Genomic DNA, 18,943 nt, shown 5'->3' with positions numbered 1-18,943 from the left:
TACTCTGTCCTTTACTCTTTATGCAAGAGTTTGGCGTTAGTGATAAACACAGCAACGGGGACTTAAGTCTTTCATTCTACATGGGATGCCACAGCTCTGGAAGATCAAACTCTTCAGTCCTCAAATGGTTAAACACTAAGAGGAACGGGTGCCATCTACTGGCTCCCAGTTTGCCTTAGAGATTATCATAGCCAAATTAATCACCATAATTGATGACCTGGGTTTACAAGATGTGCTAAATCTTACGTGATATGGCTGCAGGCATAAGCTTTATACTTGTCCTTTTGTATCCAACTTGTCCTTGATTTCAAAGATGAGTTTGAAGCTCCACATGAAAGAGCTCCAAAGAAAACCATTTGCATTCGTATCATGTACCAATGACAAATTTTGACTACGTGATTTGACTATCAATGATTTGATGTAGTTCATATCCACTACTAAACATGCTACATTATAGTAACAGAAAAAAGCAGATAAAAATAAATTTTTCCTTGCAGTGTACGTGTCTAAAGCCAGCAGCAATCAATATCTATTACTTTGTTTGTCTTTTACCTAAGAAAACTGCTGATCTCTCCAGTTTTTGAAGTATTTGCAGAGATTTTTGTCTAAATTTTCAGCTGGTTTATACTCTACAGCAACAAGCTATTTTAACTGACTGCTGGGCTGGGAAAAGAAAAGGATGTGAATCAGCTCTTTCTAATATCATCAGTAATTTGTACATATCTTGTTTTCACAGCCTCTTGTTGACAACAGAAGCTGAGACCTAACGTGTACATCTTTCAGCTTGAGCTAACCGCTATTTCCCCAAATATAAACTGGCCACAGACCACTATGAACTGGTTGCATATGATCTCTATTTTTGATCTAAGAAATGCTTGAATGACTCAAAGTTATAAAGCTGTAAAGGAATTCATCACAGGTTTCATACAATGCTTTCTGGTCATCTGTTATGTTTATAGCTTCATGGTTAGTAAATTAACCTGTCTTCTATCACCATTCTCAAAATGCCAAGGGCTACAAAACTGTGGGAAACAACCACAATGGAAGTTGGAATGGTACACAACTAATTCCTTACAAAATACAAAATATCCAACAATTGGTTCAAGCACAAGGTTTCCCAATTTTTTAAGGAGAAGACGGGATGTTGTGAAACACAATCACAGATAAGATCAAAGGCTTAGTCAAGATGTATTTCCAGATGCCACCATTCCAAAATTCTGTTTTTTCTCCCTATGCTGAAACATAGGGTGCTAAGTGATCCAATTTTTTTTTTTACACTATAAAAAAGAACAATGTCAAAACTAACCACTGGAGACAAGTCTACATAAACCGTATCAAAACCTGAAAACAGTAATTTAGAAATAATTGAAAACACTGCTTAGAAAAGTAATTTTTTTTTTTACTGTGGCTGTGAAATCTCCAGGAAAATGTAGGAGACACTAAAAGAGAAGAGAGTTATTTCAACATTATGAAAACACTATGGAAAAAAAATGAACTCTGTGAGAGGCAAAGTGGGAAGGGAACAGCCTAGAACGTGCCAGTACCATTTTGTAAAGTACAACCACTGGGTAAGTAATACAGAAGTACTTGCATGCACACAGATTCATTATAAAATCATAGAATGGTTTAGGTTGGAAGGGACCAACTTCCTGATATCTAACCGAAATCTACGCTCTTTCAGTTTGAAGCCATTACCCCTTGTCATGTCACTACATGCCCTTGTAAAAAGGTCCGTCTCGAGCTTTCTTGTAGGCCCCTTTAGGTACTGGAAGGCCACTATAAGGTCTCCCCAGAGCCTTGCCTTCTCCAGGCTGAACAACCCCAACTCTCTCAGCCTGTCCTCATAGGAGAGGTGCTCTAACCCTCTGATCATCTTTGTAGCCCTCATCTGGAATTGAATAATCATCAGTGAAAACCTGACATTTAGATATCATGAAGACATTTTTCACTGTGAGGGTGGTGAGGCACTGGAACAGGTTGCCCAGGGAAGTTGTGGATGCCCCATCCCTGGAAGTGTTCAAGGCCAGGCTGGATGGGGCTTTGAGCAGCCTGGTCTAGTGGGAGGTGTCCCTGCCCATGGCAGGGGGGTTGGAACTAGATGGTCTTCAAGGTCCCTGCCAACTCTAACCACTCTATGATGATTTTACGATTTAGGTCCAACCGTTTCCCAACTGCACTTAAGTTGCCCAACCACGGCGCCGCGCCCAGGTCTGCCTGTCAGCGAGGGAAAGACACGCAGCGCAGGGACAGGCCCGTTGCCGCAGGGCCCCGTACAGGGGCGCATCAAGGCCAGCCAGGAGAGCGCTGCCAGGCAGCTGCCCTCGGGGAACCGGGGAGAGATGGCGGCGGGAAGGACGGCCAACGGCGCCAACGGGCCAACCGACACCCGGGCGGGCCGCGGAGGGGCGGGAACGCCGCCACGTGCCCACGCCGCCGCCGCCTGCTGACGTCGAAGCCTGCCGCTTGCACCCCTCCCCTCCGGCCTCCCCCGCCCACTACCCGGACTCACGCAGATGGAGATGCGGAGCACCCCGCGCTGGTAATCCCTGTACAGCTCCGCCGCCTCCCGGTTGCACTCGATGCAGCGGTAGGCGCCGAGCGCCGCCATGGCACGCGAGAGCACGCCCCGGCCTGTCAAGGCTTCAAACCGCCTCGCTTCCGCCTTCGGGGGGGCGGGGCCGCGCCGCGGTGCATTCAGGGAGTTGTGGTTTTCTACCGCCTCCGCCGCGGCGTTGGTCATGCGGCCGCGGAACTCCATGTCCCAGGAGGCAGCGCAGCGGCACCTCCTCTCCCTGCCGGTCCCGTGGGAGGGGCGGTGGGGCGCCCTCCGGCCCAGGCGGCGGCGGCGCGCATGCGCTCTGGGAAGATGGCACCTGCCGGCGGCTGCGGGTCTGTGAGGGGGCTGTGGGTGCCGCTGGCCGTGCTGGCCTTGGCCCAGGCTGCTCTGGCCCTGACCGAGCAGTACCCGGCCTTGTCCTTGCTGAAGCAGCGCCAGGGCCCGGCGGGGGGCTGCGCCTCGGCTGGGGAGTGGGCCGAGCAGTACTCGGCCGAGAGCGGTGAGTCGGGGGTTGCTGCCATGGTGACCGGCCCCAGCCCCGCCGTGGGGCGGCGGGGCCGTTCCTTCGGCGGAGCCCTGAGGCCGGGAGTGGGCGCCCCCTCCCTTCGTCCCTGGGGAGGGGGGTGGGGGCGGGAGAGGGAAGGGCGGCTGGGTCTCGCCTCCCGCTGAGGTGCGGCGGGTGGTCGAGGGGGCGCTGGCCCGGGCCGGTGCGGGGGGCCGGCGGCTGGACTGCAGGCCTTGCTGCTGTTCAGCTGACTCACACCGAGGCGTCGGGTGTGTGTGAGCCGCGCCCCCGAGCAGCCTTGTGCCGCCGTGCTGTGCCGGGCAGGGACGGCCGCGGTGGCACCGAGCCGGGGAGAAGGTCTCGCCCCTTGAGCGGGTGAGCCATCAGGCCTGTACTGTTAAGCAGAAGGAGTCCTGTTGTCCCACTCACCGATCTGCCCAGTCTAGCTCCTGGACTCTGTGCGCTTTTTCATCCCTGCACTCAGTAGTAGACAGACGCCCCAATGCTTTGTGCTCCTGTTGCATCCAGCTCTGGAGGCCCCACCGTAAGAAGGACACCGACCTGTTGGAGCGGTTCCAGAGGGCCACGAAGATGATCAGAGGGCTGGAGCACTTCTCCTATGAAGACAGGCTGAGAGAGTTGGGGTTGTTCATCCTGGAGAAAAGAGGGCTCCAGGAAGACCTTACAGCATCTTTCTAGTATCTGAAGGGGACCTACAAGAAAGCTGGAGAGGGACATCTTACAAGGGCATGTACTGATAGGACGAGGGGTAATGGCTTCAAACTGGGAGAGGGTAGATCTAGATTAGATATTAGGAAGAAGTTTTTCATTATGAGGGTGGTGAGGCACTGGAACAGGTTGTCCAAGGAAGTTGAGAATGCCCCATCCCTGGAAGTGTTCAAGGCCAGGCTGGATGGGGCTTTGAGCAACCTGGTCTGGCAGGAGGTGTCCCTGCCCACTGCAGGGGCGTTGGAACTCGATGATCTTTAAGGTCCCTTCCAACCTAAACAATTCTATGATTCTGTGGTATTTAGTTGAATATGTCTTGATTTATTTCCAGCTACAGTTGGAAATAAACCCAGGTGAACTGGGTGCTCTTCTTTACGAGTGCCAAGTTCAGGTAGCAGATCTGGTCTTTTTCAAGTTAATTCATGGCTTGTACCACAGGCACAGTTAAAAATTTTTATGTGCTTAAGTATCAGCTGCATCAGTATCGTGGGACTTAAGTAATCTGTTATGGTGTTTGATCATGAGCATAGCATGAGTGTGCTATACGAAAATGCTAGCCTGAATCACAATGTACATGTAATACAGATGAAGAAAAAGGTTTTATCAATTAAATGCAATATAGACACTCAATTATTTATATGAGAATAACCAGTGTTGTGTCATGACTGCTTAGCTGTCTGCACTGTTTTTCACTCTTATTTTTTTCACTTTTATTTCATAAAGTCTGTGCTCATATCAACAACTGTTGTGGTCCCCAAGGACAATATACAGTTAGAATAATCCACTCAAATTTCTAGAAATACCTTGTTATGAGTTTCCCACATCTGCTTTTCTTTTCCTCTGCATGTGGGCTTTTGTCATCACAGCTTAAAGTTCTTTGGTTAGTTTTTATCTATATCAGCTGTGTTAAGTAGGTATTTTACATCAGCTGCCTTTTCTTGGTGGGGGGGAGGGGAGGGCTGCTACAGATCATGAAAGTTATCATAGGTGACCATTGCTCCAAATCATTTAAGCTTAAGCATAAAACCAAAAAAACTTTCCCCCAGTGTTGAGATAAAATCTGTATGCCATATAAGTTAATAAATGGCAAAGCATGTAATTACATCTCTTATGTTACTAGCACATGAATGATTGACTTGGGATACTCCTTCAGAGGTATATTTGGAAGATTAGATTTTGATTTAGTGGTGGGTATTGTTTTAAAGAGACCAGTGTAACTAGGATTAATATAAGGAATTCTGCTTACATCATCAGGTACCTCAGGTACTTCGCATGCACTGACAATAAGGTAGCCTTTAATTACAGAACAGCATACTTACCACGAAATAGCTCTATACCGGTTCACTCCTTGCTATTTAAATCCTGTGGCTAAATAAATTTCCAGTTGAAAAATTCCCTTAAGCTCTCAGTCTTTGTTTTAGTACAACTTTCCCAGAAGCTGAGAATCTTTTTGTCTCAAATAGTTTCTCTTGCAGCCTACTACAAGCTCCAGGGTAATTTCTCTGGTTGGTGTTTCTACTTGTTCGTGAGGCAGTGTGGTACAAGCTTAACTGTATCCAACTTGTAGACAAAGGCAGATCCATTCTTGCCCATGAAGAAAGCAGTTTGTTGCCCCAAGAATTGCAGTATTTGATGGGTCCTTCCCTGCTGTAGCTTGTAACAGATAGACTGTTCTTATTCCCTGCCACCTTATTAAAAAATTCTTTCACTAAATTCTTGCTGTTACGCAGAAAATTATTCTGGAGGTAGGCCCTGCCTGTACCTCTTTGTTTGTGAAGCAAAAATTGCTCAGTGAGTCCACTGCGATGGCTCTTAATGGTCACTCGCTTACGAGCACCAATGTAGAACAAGTACTGTGTTAATAATGCTGCCATAGCACAGGAGGGTTTGGTCAACATCAAAAACAAAGGGCAGTGTTGAAACCTTTTACTGTCAATGCTTTTTCTGGAAACCATGGGTGGTGAGCCACTGTGCTTACTGGACTTCCTGACTTTAAACTTTGACCTTCTGCTTTTCACCACTCTTGCTTCTGTTGTAAAACTTCTCCCACCAGTTATCATTTATGGTTCAACTTAGTTCCAAGTTTCTATTTACAGGGAATTATTTTAGATGTTGTTTCGACTTCTCTTTATAGGAAGACTTTCTTTTTCTCTTGTAGCACTGTACTTGTGAGAAATGGGGAGTTAACTAACTGCAACCCTTATGTAATCAAAATATAAGAATAGCACTGTCTATAAAAGTAAATTAGAAACACATGCTGCCCCCCAGTCTTTAAAATTAAGCATCAAGCTTATATTTACAAACGTTAGGGGAGATGATAAAACTTGGTATTTGTCACATGGAATCAAAGAGATAATACTGTTTACTTGTTCTTTCTTGTTTGCTCTTGAAATATTTCAAGTTAATAGAAACTTTAAGATCTGGAGATTTAAAAGCTAGCAATTCCCTTGCAATAGTAGTTAAAGCACCGTGTAGGTGAAGTAGTGACTTGTAGAGTCTATCAGTCTGGAGGGTTTTATTGATTGTTATTTGTTTCCTTTTTTTAAACTTTTTCTCTGCTATGCCAACAAGCTGTGTTTTGACTTTTCATAGGTTTGAATTAACCTTATACTTTTTGTAATGTGCTTCCTAGTAATATACCTGTGAGGACCTTTATATGTATTCAGTCAGTTACGGTTTATTATTCTGTCTGTTTTTTACTGTCTTCGTATGTCTGTTTCCTTCATACCAGCTGTCTCCCTACCTCTGTATGGTCCATTCCATTTAACTTCCTCTCTGGGATTGAACTGATAATTTGGTCTTTAATTTCTTGGGCCAAAGAACAGAATCATAACGCTAAATGGGGATATGTCTATCCCAAACTTTTCTTATTTGCTTCCAGCTTCCTCCCTTTTTATCACCCCTTCACCCTCCCCCTCCCCCGCCATGTATTTTTAGCTGAAAGTATAAGTGGATATGGTAATAAAACTAATTAAATAAAAGCAGTCATGTCAATTATTGCTTCCCTGGCTGTGTGGATGTAGTGCTGCGTGCAGAAAGCACTTCATGAAGGTTCTGCCCTGTCGAGTGCCCAATGGGAAAGCTGTTCAGATGAACATGAGGAAACGTGAGATTTGATAATAGAACATACATGTAACTCTTTGAGTTCCTAAAGCTATTTTCTCTCTTTTTTTTCCCCCAGATTCATCATTTTTGCACTTCCGTGAATCAGATTGTGACATAGGAGGGTCTTCATCTTGTGAATCCGTGCTTTCTCTCAACACAGAAAAAATTTTGGTATGCTATCAAGAATATAATGTCCAAACCAATTTTAATAGATTGTTGAAGTCACAGATCACTTCAGCTACATAACCAGTTGGAATGAAGTTCAGGCAAATAACTACAAATAGAGTCTAGTAATCAGTAGGCATAGGTCCCCAAAAGGCTTCAGTATGAATGAACTCAAGTTGCTCATGAAAATATGACGTCCTAGTACTCATCATTAGTCTCTAAGGCTGTCAGCAGTTTCAACTAATTGAAGCTGATGCTTCCACTGAAGGCTAACCTTCACCTAGATTAGTCTAACAATTAATTTTTTATTTTTAGGGGTGCAGGGGCTATGGCTATGGAAAGGTCTGTTAGTTTTTAACCCAGATTAACTACCTAAGGAGGCTTACCACAAAATGCATGTAAGAGTAGGACTGATAACTTGCACTTGCTACAGAAATAACATTGTGCACAGATGACAGAGTTAGAAGCTTCATGCCATATTTCAGTAAATGTAATACAGACATGGTATGTGGAGAATATACTAATGAAAGAAGAGTATCTCTTGGTAGAGAGACTTCAAGAGGATTATTTTGGAATTTGGGTTTTCCTGCAACACTACTGTTAACCTATTGATCTTGAACAAATAAAATCTTCAGTCTACATCAGAACACAGGTTTGATGTTACTTGTCAGTTGAGTAGAGTCACAGATATTGAAAATCTTTAAATAATTCCCATGTGAGTATACAAAGAAGCCTTGGCAAATTTGTAGGAATTATTTGCTATGGGGGAGCGTGGAAACAGTATTCTAATTTGAAGCAACTTCTTTGAAGGTGGCATTTGGAAATAAAACTGCTGCAAATCCACCAAGTCAATTATTTAACTTAAATATTCTCCTTAGACATTATTTCACCAGATAAAGATCACATCTTCTGTCTAGTCTACTCTAGTGGTACCAGCAATTCTTTCTAAGGCTATGAAATATATATTTGTTAGAAATCTCCCTGTTTCAAAAAAAAAATTGTTTTGAAGAGAACAACAATTCAACTTATTGGGAGCTGTTGCTGTGATGAAAATTCTTCTCTCATTTCTTGAAGGCAGAATGACTTGCAATTTTTTGTGTATAGAGCTGCAGGATATTTAACTTACAACTGGATTCAGAATTTGTTGAAGAAGTATGAATCGCCTTCCTCCCCCACCCCAAGAACCAAACACTATTCTGTTGTTTTGTGATAACAAAAGAGACGAGGTGGATGAGGGTGGGGGAAACTTTGTGGTACTTCTCTTGCTGAGTGTCACATGCAGCTCTGTAATTCATAGGATATTAATGTAATGCCAGATTCTTTTGATTGTAGCTTATTCTCCAGTACCCAGCATGGAATCTTCCTATATCATATCTTTTGTCCGCAGGCAAAGTGTAGGCCTTTTTTTGTAAATCCACCAAGGAAGAGGCTGTACTTTAGTAAAAGTGATTTTTTTTTTTTCTAATGTTAATACAATTATAGAAGAATAACGTTTTGCGGAGTTAAATATTGAAGGTCACTTTCTGAAGTAGGTTTTCTGGAAATTACCTGAAGGCCATTGGCGATATAAAAAGGTTGTGCTTGGAGGTGTGTGATTTGTAAATATGTATGGTCTGCAACGTAGATTTAGTTTTCTCATCGGCATACTTGTTGAACCCTACTCTTGTGCTGTTTTTAATGCTTTTTTTTCTATGAGGAAAAGAACTTTTCCATTCTCTTACTGTAGGTGCAGCAGTAGGTGGAATAATAATTCTCAGAACCTTATAGCGTAATGTAGAGTTCATACATGATCTCTAATTTCAGTAAAAACAAGGCTTGTAGAATCCAATTTGCTAATCGTTCATACCCTCCAAAATAATCAAGTTTTTAGAGCAGACTGGACTTTCCTCTCATTCCCAAGATTATTATGTGAACAGGGTAGAAACTGTGCAATGGGATTTGGCCAGTTACTTTTGCACTTTGTTGATCATTAAAATCTCTGTGTCATGGACACATGTAATGAGGTTACCTTTGATTGAAGAAGCCAAAAAAAGTGGAAGGGAGGAGGACAAAGTGCAGTCCTCTCAGTAGAGAAAATGATGAGTTAAATATGTTCTCTGAAGTTTAAGGTGTTTACCTGTCTTCTCTGAAGTTAAAGATGTACATATGAGCTGTTAAGCTGAAAGAAGAGAAGAGAACTGAGAGAAGTTATTTTTTCCCCTTCTTGCTTCCTAAAACAGTTTGGAAGACCTATTGATTAAATGAGAATTTTGTATTTTTATGACATAAACTGCTCTGGTAGGCTTACATCTGTCTATGGAAAATACTTGTGAAAATGAACAGAGTAGAGTATTTCTATATTTCTGAGGGGTTGTCTTTGGCAGTTTTTTTTTCTGTAGGCACATTATTTGGGGAACAGAAATCTTAGATGAGGTTCAGCTGGCTGAACAAAGTCTGTAACTGATAGAAAGTTATTGTTAAAATACTTCTTACTTTGGAATGGCACTGTTAAGTTAAACTTGTTTTTGTTGCTGAAGCGATACTCTTTTGAGCGTGTCATTTTCAGTGTTCTACTCTTCTGTAGTACCCTTGCCTTTGCAGGAGATGAAGGAATAATTAATGGTGTAAAGAGTATAAACTTTCCTATGGAGTGGCACGTAGTTCTGAAACTTCATGTTAAGCAGATGTAATGTAGAAACATCGGCCACTGGTAAACTGCTGACGATGTCCTTTCATCTGAGAGGTTTGGTTAGCCTTATGCTAGAGAGGATAACAGCAGCACCTGACTAAAGAGCAGTTTTTATCCCTGTGGAAGACTAGGAATTAATTTGTTTTCAGTTATTTTAAAGGAAATGCACTAGTCTTAACTTCTTGATTTAAGGCGTTCTCTTAAGAATTTAAGACACAAGGTTTCTATTGAATTCTTTATTGTTGTTTGCTGAACACTTAAAAAACATGATGTTTTACAGAGTCAAGCGAAGTTACTTGCAGAGCAAAAACGATTTCCATTTGCTACTGATAATGACAACACAAATGAAGAATTGGGTAAGATGCCTTATATAAGGTTTGTGCAGGTGAATTACGTGCTAATTATTAGCACTGAATGTCTTGAAACTAAACCGGTGACTCCTTAGTGATACACTCATTTTAAAGTGATCCTAATAAGCCTGAAAATACAGTGAGTTTTCTCTGGTCTTGCATATATGTATCTCTCTTCCTAAAAATCTTTTCTGCTTTGCTCACTAGAATTCTTCACCGTGTCTGCTTAAGCAGGTGTTCAAAAAGCATTTTGATTAAATCCTGTTAAGCAATCTCAGGTACTTCCTGCTTGCCTTTTTCTGTCATTGTTGATGACTAAATGGAATATGCTTTCCATCAAGCATAGATCTTGCCCCCCTTCCCCCCTCCAGCTCTTCCCAGCAACACTTATAGGCAGCAGGAGGACTTTCTGAATTGTGTCCTTAGGGAGGCTGCTACTTGATGTTTCTTCAAAGCACACTAATCACAGAAAATGGATGCATTTCAAATAAAGCAACAGGAAATACTTTTCTCAAAAGACTTGAGGAAGGATTACTTGCGCTGCTTCTCCAAACTGATATCCTCTGTAGGAAGTAGAGGTATTATGAGGCGGCAAAGGGATTGTTGAGGATGTATGTCAAGGAAGGCAGCAGACTGTCTTTTATATAAGAGCAAAGGGAGACTTCCCTCATAAGTTGTCTCATGAAATTAAAGCAATTGAGTAGTTTTTTGTTGACATAATTTCTGCCTTCACAGACTTATCCAGGAAAACTTTGGGACGTAATCTTTTCTCATATTCCTAGCATACCTGTGTTCATAGAATCTTGCAGGGAATACCGAACTTCCATCCAGCAGAAAATATTTGAGGCTTTTAGTATCTGCTCTGTAGACTTGGAAGACTATGCCAGAAGGTTCCCATCCTCGTGTTTGGCCTGTAGGCTGACACCTACCTACCCACTTTATTTCAAGCATGTCACGGTGTGAGGAGCCTGAGTCCTTGTTTGTGCGTGTTACTTTTAACTGTTCTGAGGAAAAGTGGTGTGAAATGTATGGGGCATTGTGAAGCAATGTTGGTACCCAAATGCTTGAGATAATGGACCATTGTTAACCCTTAGATTTTTCATAATAAAGTACTTGTATTTTTGTAGTATTTAATTAAAGATGAAAAGAATAATTGAAGAGATAAAATTTAAAAGCAGCTGATACTGTATCAGCTACTAGCTGCCAATCACTTGCCACAGTTTTACAGACATAGTCTATGACCTGTGTTTTGCCCGGAGTCTTGGATAAATAAAATAAACTCGTTATCAGCAAGACAATGAGTCTTCATTATCTTACTTCCCCCCCTTTTTATTTAATACAGTCATGGTTGAGTTGATTTTATTTTACGTGACAACTGTTCTGTGTTCTGGGCTTGGAACCATAAAGATGATACTAAGATCTGTGTAGTCTTGGAGGAGAATGAAGTGAGGAAAATTCAAGAGCTCTTCAACCTGTCCTTCACTCTACCAATTTTCTTTCCTTTTTTGGCAATGCTATGTATCTGTAGCAACTGAAGCTGCTTATGTATTGAGGAAAAAGCTTATATTGTACACAAGTACTTCCTCTGCATAATACAAATGCTCCAAGAATGAGGCAAGCTCTGGATTAAATACATTTCTTATTTCTTTTTCATTTAACTTTTTTCTGCCTTTAATGAACAGTGCTTAGCAACACTACCAAAACAATGTGGCTCTGCCTGCATGAAAGTCTGTGTCCTATTAAAAATACCTTTGTTCTAACTGGCTTATTTGTCTCTTCTCATGTTTGAGTAAATAATTAAGCCAACAGGCGCCTCTTCCATTCTGTTTAGATGACTGCTAAACCTCACTGAAAGTATGGGGAAAGGTGACCCCCTGGTCTTAGTTCCACTGCCAGCCATTCATGTGAACTGTCTGGGGAAAAGTTGTACTTTAACTTTCATAGCTCTAGTCTGCAAGATACTTGGTTTTTGTGAGCAGTGTAGACAGACTTTAGTCCAGAGTTAAGAACCGTGAGAGATTAAAATATGTGAAATGAAACAGTCTTAAGATATTTCGCTGTCAGAACTGAACTTCAGTCATGCAAGCGCAACCACAGCTTTCCAGTCCTGTGACTTGACTGTATTTTTATATCTTGTGGAGATTACAGGAACGTGTTTTTAAAACAGTGTTCTGTTTCTTTTTCAAACACTTGCTTCTGCTCCAAAGTGGGGGGAAATGCAAGAACTTTAAAACTTTTCATAATTTTAACATCGGTAAAGATTCTGTTATTTTTTTATTGTCATTTTTATAAGCAAAGGAATCACTTTAGTTCTAGTTTTTCTAGATAATGCAAATGAAGGAAAAACTCATTGTGAGCTTGTAAAGTTTAGCAAAATGCATACAAACAAGTACAATCAGATGTTCTGTAGTGGAAGTATCAAAAAAAGATAGCCAGTGTTACCCAGGCTCACTTACAATTGGGAAAGCATTTAGGGTTACTAAATGGGATTATGGTACTTTTCCTGGTCTAAGTACTTTAGAAGAAAACATGGATCCTTTCCTAAACAACTTGCAAAAAGGAGAGAGAAAAAAACCCAAATAAACCACAAGACCTGAACCCAATTCTGATGATCACAGTATGAATTGAATAATTAATTAATGATAGGTAGTGGTTGAAGGAAGTCATTTCAGTGGCAGTTCAGAAATCATTTGACCATTTAAATCTTCAGTGCAATGTAGGAACTTATGTTAAATACGGCCAAATTGTAAAATGTATTAAAAAAAATGTTTTTTCTGTTTTATTTATGTTTGTAATTTTTTGTTAGCAATTGCTTACGTGTTGATTGGCAACGGCTTGTATGATGAAGCCATACGACATTTTTCAACAATGCTGCAGGTAAGTTTTCTGTTTGGACCCCTAAAAAATCACTTTATGCAATTATCCATTACGACATATGGTTTTACTGAAATAAATATTCAGTTAAGGATTTTAAAATGAGAGTAATGATTCTATTATTTGTTCATTTTTTCCATCCAAACATAAGCATACTCTTAAAATCAGGTGATTCAGTATCTTGGTTATTTGTTGAGAATTTTTCTCATCTGTAGGAATAAACTTTTTATGGCACTTTGACAAAGAAAAAAAGCATCTTCCCAAACCTGACCTGTGCAAAATTGAAATTCCATTAATTGCTCTATTAATGTGTAGGCTGAGATATTTTAATGTGGATTTTTTCTGGGGCAACAGTTAACATGTTGCCAGTAACATCAGAAAAAAACCTGACAGAGATCACTTATTCTAGCGACAAGTACCACATCGCTTTTGCGGTGATAAATTATTTTGTATGCTGGTTTTATCCTTCTTCAGTGGTAATTTAATGTGTGTGATGAATTTAATATATACGTAAAATCTAACTAATACTTCAAGATTATTTTATTTTCTGACCAAGGTAAAGAATTCAGAATCTTCTTCTAAGAAGTAGAAGGTATCCACTTTTAAAACGAAATCAACCCCAACGGTTCAAAAGCTTCAACTAAAGCTGATTTCAAAATATTGTATTTTCATGGCTAAGAACCTGGGACTACCAAAAGCATGGACCTGCTTTTTGATGTAAATTGGCTGTAGTACACAAATGCAAGATGAAAGTAATACTGTGAATACTAGCATGTATCTTTTTTAACTCAAGTGTCATATGTCCCATACGTGAATTGGGTGAAAATGTGGCAATTTAATGGAATTATTCTGGGGAATTTATCAGAGGACAAGTATGTTTTTTGTTGGGTTTTTTGTTTGTTTGGGTTCTTTCAGGCGTTTACTGATATCTGTCTTCAATTTTTTTTTTAATGTGAGAAATGCTTTTTTTTTTAACCCTAATGAGAAATCCTGCTTCAAAAAACACTGGACTTATATATGTTTCCTGCCTTCTCTTTATTAAGAGGGAAACTTAATCTAAGTGAAGACAGGCAAGATACAGCAAGTCTGTATGAGAAGTATGTATATAATAGAGTACCTTTACTATGCACACATCTCAGTTGAAGTGACCATCATGCTTATTGTATGCCTGAAAGGCTGTAAAGCAGTTGTGATTGTTCACTGTGTCTTCCATAAGGCAATTTAAAATACATATGTAGTGAGTATTAAAACATTCACCAGAACAAACCAGCCTTGCTTAGCTACTGTATTAGAAGCAGGCAAGTTACCTGAAGTTGATGTTGGCAAGTGTACACTTGGAATCAGCTCAAGTCTGGCAATGCTGCCAGCATTGGTGTGCTACACCTCTGCTGTTTTGTCAATGAAAAAATTTGTTTCTTGGCAGTTGTCCCAGTTCAATGAGACCAGGTCTACACTGCAAACTTTTGTAGGATGGCTGTGTTGGTTGCAGGTGTGAAGATGTGTGATTCCTGACTGGTTTTCAGGGAAACTGACTGTGTAGGCATTGTTGTGCCAAGAAAACTGGTTTTGCTGTTGTAGTTCTTCAAATTTGGGTGGGAAACCATGGCTGGAGTAAATAACGTTGAACAAGAAGTAGATTGACTATGTAAGATGCATCGCCTTAAGTGCCTGAGTTGGAAAGCCAAGGAGTTAAATCTAATGCAAGGAAGGTTCGTTTAAATTTTGAACTATTTAGGCAGAATACCTCTAGTTCTAGTTGTTGCCTGAATGCAGATTTCATCAGGATGTCACAACTTCCTGCTTCCGTATTTTAAATCTTGAATTTAATTAGGAACAAAGCAAGCTTTGACTGGCTGAATTGTATTTTTTTTTTTTTGTTATCACCTCAATGACATTAGACAAAAGAAGTCGTATAATTACCAATGAGTTACAAGTAATGAAGTTTGAACAACAGAGTACGCTAATGTGTACATAGCTTCTGATGGGTGGTCACTGACACTATAACTGCACTCTGGAATTGTTCTAGAGTATTTGTCTGGAAAATGAGCTACACAATAAATTGAATTGGTAGTTGTGAGCATATGAAAGTATGGACAGATAACTGTCATTGTTCATTGCTTACTACTTAAGATCAGCAAGAATTAAATACTTACCGAAGAAAGATACCTTTTAAAAAGAACCAAGCAACTGATCATTATGTTAATTTTTAATCTTAACAGGAAGAACCAGAGCTGGTTAGTGCAATTTATGGACGTGGGATAGCATACGGAAAAAAAGGACTACATGTGAGTAGATAATTATTTAAATTATTATCTGACTGAATTATTTGAATCCAAACTATAACAAAGCCTATAACAGGAGGAGCTAGACTGATTAGAACTTGATAGGTGCATCCCAAAGTCTTTGTGCTGTTCTACTATAATGATGTGTCCATCCCTTGGTATGTGCTCCATAACATAAAGGGATCTAGTGGATCATACTGCTCAAGCCATAGGTACATTTGCTTTGTGGGACTGTGGAAATAAAGCAACGTGAAGCAAGGGTACCAAAGGAGAATACAGGCACAATTGTGAGTGGTGGATAGTAAGGCTGGGAACCACAGCCACTTGAAAGAGTTATTAGATAACAGGCAGTTTGCCTCTGAGAAGTAGGTTTATGAAGTCCCACTGAATTTGTCTTCACATCTAGTCTGTATTTGGAAATGAAAAAGACTTTTATTGCAACTTGGAAACATCATCAACTGTTGCAATCCAGTAGGCTTTATGTTCCTTCTTGATCGCCTGTTCCTCTTCATACGTATACCACCTTGAATTTGTTAAAAAAAAATTCAAAGTTCAATTACTGTAGCTCATTTATTTACTTACATTTGTTACGTTTGACTGCTCAAACAATTCCCTGAGCAAAAATAAATTTAAAAGTAGACTATGGTCCTTGTAGTTTGAGTTTGTGGCCTGTTGAATTGTGATTCACTGGTTGCTGGAATTCTAGAAGAAATAATAGTTCAATAACTATTTAATAGTGCAGAATATTTAATTCTTCAGTGGTGCTGGCAGGAGCTTGACGTCCCTCAGATTTGCATGTTTTTAACACCAACATGAGTTTGTTTTCTCAGTTCGGCTAGATGTTGAGACAGCTTCACTTTATAAAAGTTTCTGTGAGCGACACTTTCAAGATGCAAAGATGACCTTAACCACATGCAAAATTTCTTTGCCTTGAAAAAGAAGAAAAAGATCAATGAAATCTAATAGAGAACTCACTATATAACCAGTTTGGATTTTTTTTTTCAATTATCTGCTTCCATTCTACAATTTTTTGAGGACAATATAAAAACCTAGATAGGCACAATGCTGACGGTATCAACCCATTTGCCAGTACTACTTGGATTAAGTTGCAGACAGTACTGAGGAAAACGCTGGTGGGTGAGTGTATGCGTGTGTGTTGGAGTTCATGTGGGAGCCATATAGAGCCATAAACCTAATGTTTATTCACAGAGTTATACTAATAAATAATTGATTATTTGTACAAACAAAGTTTATTTTTCTTGTTTATAGCAGATAGGTGGGGTGGTTTTTCCCAGCTATTTGTAGTATACTGCATCTTAATGTTATTAGAAAAGGTGTGAAGAGCTTTTCATGTAAACTGATACACTTTCAGAAATTTAGCCAATCTAGTTGTCCTTCAGTCTTCGGAGTATGTTACTCTAAGCATGCACAGTTGTTTACCTTGTTTATTTTTCTCCTTTTCAGGATATGAAAAATGCTGAACTTGCTCTCTTTGAGCTAAGTAGGGTGATTAGTCTAGAACCAGATCATCCTGAAGTATTTGAACAGCGAGCAGAAGTGAGCGCTTTTTGTCTCTCTTTAGATTTTTGGAGAAGTTGCAATTATACGGTGTTTTCAAGTATTTCTTCGTTGATTTAGTGATTAAAGTTCTTATATGTGCTTTTCTTCAAGCATTCCTCCTTTCTTTTAATATATATATATTTGCTCCCAAACAGTGTACTTTGTGGAGTGATTATTTTTAAAATGAAACATACACCATACAGAGTTACTGTAGCCAATAGAATAGCATATATTATGTCTAAGTGTTTAGGTTTTGCCATACTGTATAGCAAGATTATGTATGTTTTGTTTGGTTTGGGTTTTTTTACCTTAGTAAATTTATTGTTAGGACTAGTTGGTAAAATGCCAAACTTGTAAAGAATGAGTTTTTAATCAAATGTTTTGGTGTTATATTCGTGCATGTAAGTTAAATATCATTCAGATACACAGATACTTTTCATTTTGAAAATCATGTTTAGTTTTTTAGTAATTTAATATTGCAGAAAATGAATTTCAAGAAGCAGCTTTGTAGAAAAATCAAAACCCATAAATATTTATTAAAGTCAGCATACCGTATAATAACTGCCATAACATGAAATTGTAATTCACAATTTTCATGTTTTAATGAATTGCTAATACACTGTTTAATAATCTGGATCTAAAAATGTGAAAGGCATTCCAATAATTGGAAAAGAGACCATTGGGGGGAATATTTTGTCAAAATAAAAAGGTTTATGAGAATACTTTAATTACATTTTCAGTTGAATGTGTTGAATAAGTTGATGTAGAGAATTTTACTTTGGCTGACTTGTTTTTATTTGGAATACTAGGTTCTGCAAGTGTTATTGGTGATGTTCATGTATATTCACCAATATTTTTTGGAGAAAAATGCTTTCAGATTTTCCCTCTGATAGCGGTTTAAAAGCAATAAGTACTGAAATTTATAGGAGAATGTTCCAGCCTGTTCTAGCAAATACAGCTGCTCTGTTACAACTGAACGTGAAAAAGAATAATCTTCATGTTTCTAAACCAAATCTATTCAGCCTGTTTACTCTAGACTATGCTTTTGTTTTATACTCTTAGATATTGTCCCCACTAGGACGAATCAGTGAAGCATTATCTGATCTCACCAAAGCTATTCAGCTACAACCATCCGCACGGCTCTACAGGCACAGAGGTACCCTTTACTTCATATCTGAGGTTAGTGGATTTTGGGGATTCTGTTTGGTTTTGTTTGTGTGGTTGTTGTTGATTATTTTGTTGTCATTTGTGCCAGTTGTTACTTCTGTTCAAGAGCTTCTTTCCTATTTAAATTAAAAAACCAAAACAACAACTAAAGCCTTGATTTTCCTGTAGTTGACTTTCTGACAGTTCAGAGGTATTCTTCAAGTATTTCATCTGCATATCTATTTAATACAGAGAATCAGAGGGCAAGTACCTTGCAAGCATGTCTTGGATGGTTTTGTGTGTTTGAGGAGTAGGATATGGATAAAGAATTTGACTTGATTTATAACCTACAGCTGCATTTAAGTAACGTGGTTAAATGCCACTCTAAAAAGGAAAACAATTATGGCCAAGGCAGCAACTGCCCTATATACTTAAAAAACCCAAATGTACCACACGATCACAAACAAAAAAACCTTACCAAAAACGCTAACATCCTGTTTTGCTATGTAGTCTGTGTGTGTTGTTCTTACTCTTTAATGTAAAACAAGGAACTCAGTCTTCAGAGATTGTATGAGTACTAAATAGCTGATTTCCCACTTTATTCTTCCGATTTCACTCTGTTTCCAGCTAGTTTTCTGCTTACTTTACTACATTTTATATAGCACTTGCTGTAAAAGTTTGAAGTGTATTGTGCAGTCCTTATTCTTTGATACTCTGACTGGCAGTTGACAATCATTGCTGCTTAGCCCTGAGACTGACTTCGTATATTAAACAAAATTCTGTAGTTTACTTTTATGAAGATAAAAGTATGTATTTGTCTCTATTTGTACTGTGTTTTCTCTGTCATCTAAAATTTACTTTATCCCAGGATTATGCAACAGCCCATGAAGACTTTCAGCGCTCATTGGAACTGAACAAAAATCAGCCTATAGCTATGCTTTATAAAGGCTTAACCTTTTTTCACAGAGGACTTTTGAAGGTAAAGTTATGTTAAGTAATAGT

General features: G+C 39.5%; 2 protein-coding genes across 7 annotated transcripts in view; one reads left to right on the top strand and one right to left on the bottom strand.

Annotated features, from left to right (window-relative positions):
* The window catches only part of ARV1 (ARV1 homolog, fatty acid homeostasis modulator), a 32,452-nt gene extending 29,796 nt beyond the window's left edge, over positions 1-2,656 (bottom strand). For all 3 annotated transcript variants that reach the window (XM_063329080.1, XM_063329081.1, XM_063329079.1), the window contains exon 1: positions 2,510-2,656. In XM_063329080.1, the coding sequence (XP_063185150.1) occupies positions 2,510-2,608 (99 nt within the window). In that variant the 5' untranslated portion in view covers positions 2,609-2,656. The remainder of the gene's footprint in view (positions 1-2,509) is intronic.
* A 168-nt stretch (positions 2,657-2,824) lies between these two features.
* TTC13 (tetratricopeptide repeat domain 13) overlaps positions 2,825-18,943 on the top strand; it is a 41,601-nt gene continuing 25,482 nt past the window's right edge. For 3 of the 4 annotated variants that reach the window (XR_010070306.1, XM_063329077.1, XM_063329076.1), the window contains exons 1-8: positions 2,825-3,056; positions 6,973-7,067; positions 10,010-10,085; positions 12,886-12,956; positions 15,173-15,238; positions 16,700-16,792; positions 17,858-17,974; positions 18,810-18,920. Coding sequence is in view for 3 of the 4 variants with exons in the window: in XM_063329077.1 (XP_063185147.1) it covers positions 2,852-3,056; positions 6,973-7,067; positions 10,010-10,085; positions 12,886-12,956; positions 15,173-15,238; positions 16,700-16,792; positions 17,858-17,974; positions 18,810-18,920 (834 nt within the window). In the remaining variant the exon portion in view is untranslated. Of the gene's footprint in view, positions 3,057-6,972; positions 7,068-10,009; positions 10,086-12,885; positions 12,957-15,172; positions 15,239-16,699; positions 16,793-17,857; positions 17,975-18,809; positions 18,921-18,943 lie in introns of those variants that run through there. The other variant, XM_063329078.1, reaches the window with a different exon arrangement.

The sequence above is a fragment of the Chroicocephalus ridibundus genome, chromosome 3 (assembly GCF_963924245.1).
Source record: "Chroicocephalus ridibundus chromosome 3, bChrRid1.1, whole genome shotgun sequence".
NCBI classification, from domain to species: domain Eukaryota; kingdom Metazoa; phylum Chordata; class Aves; order Charadriiformes; family Laridae; genus Chroicocephalus; species Chroicocephalus ridibundus.
This window is presented reverse-complemented; position numbering and strand designations above follow the sequence as displayed.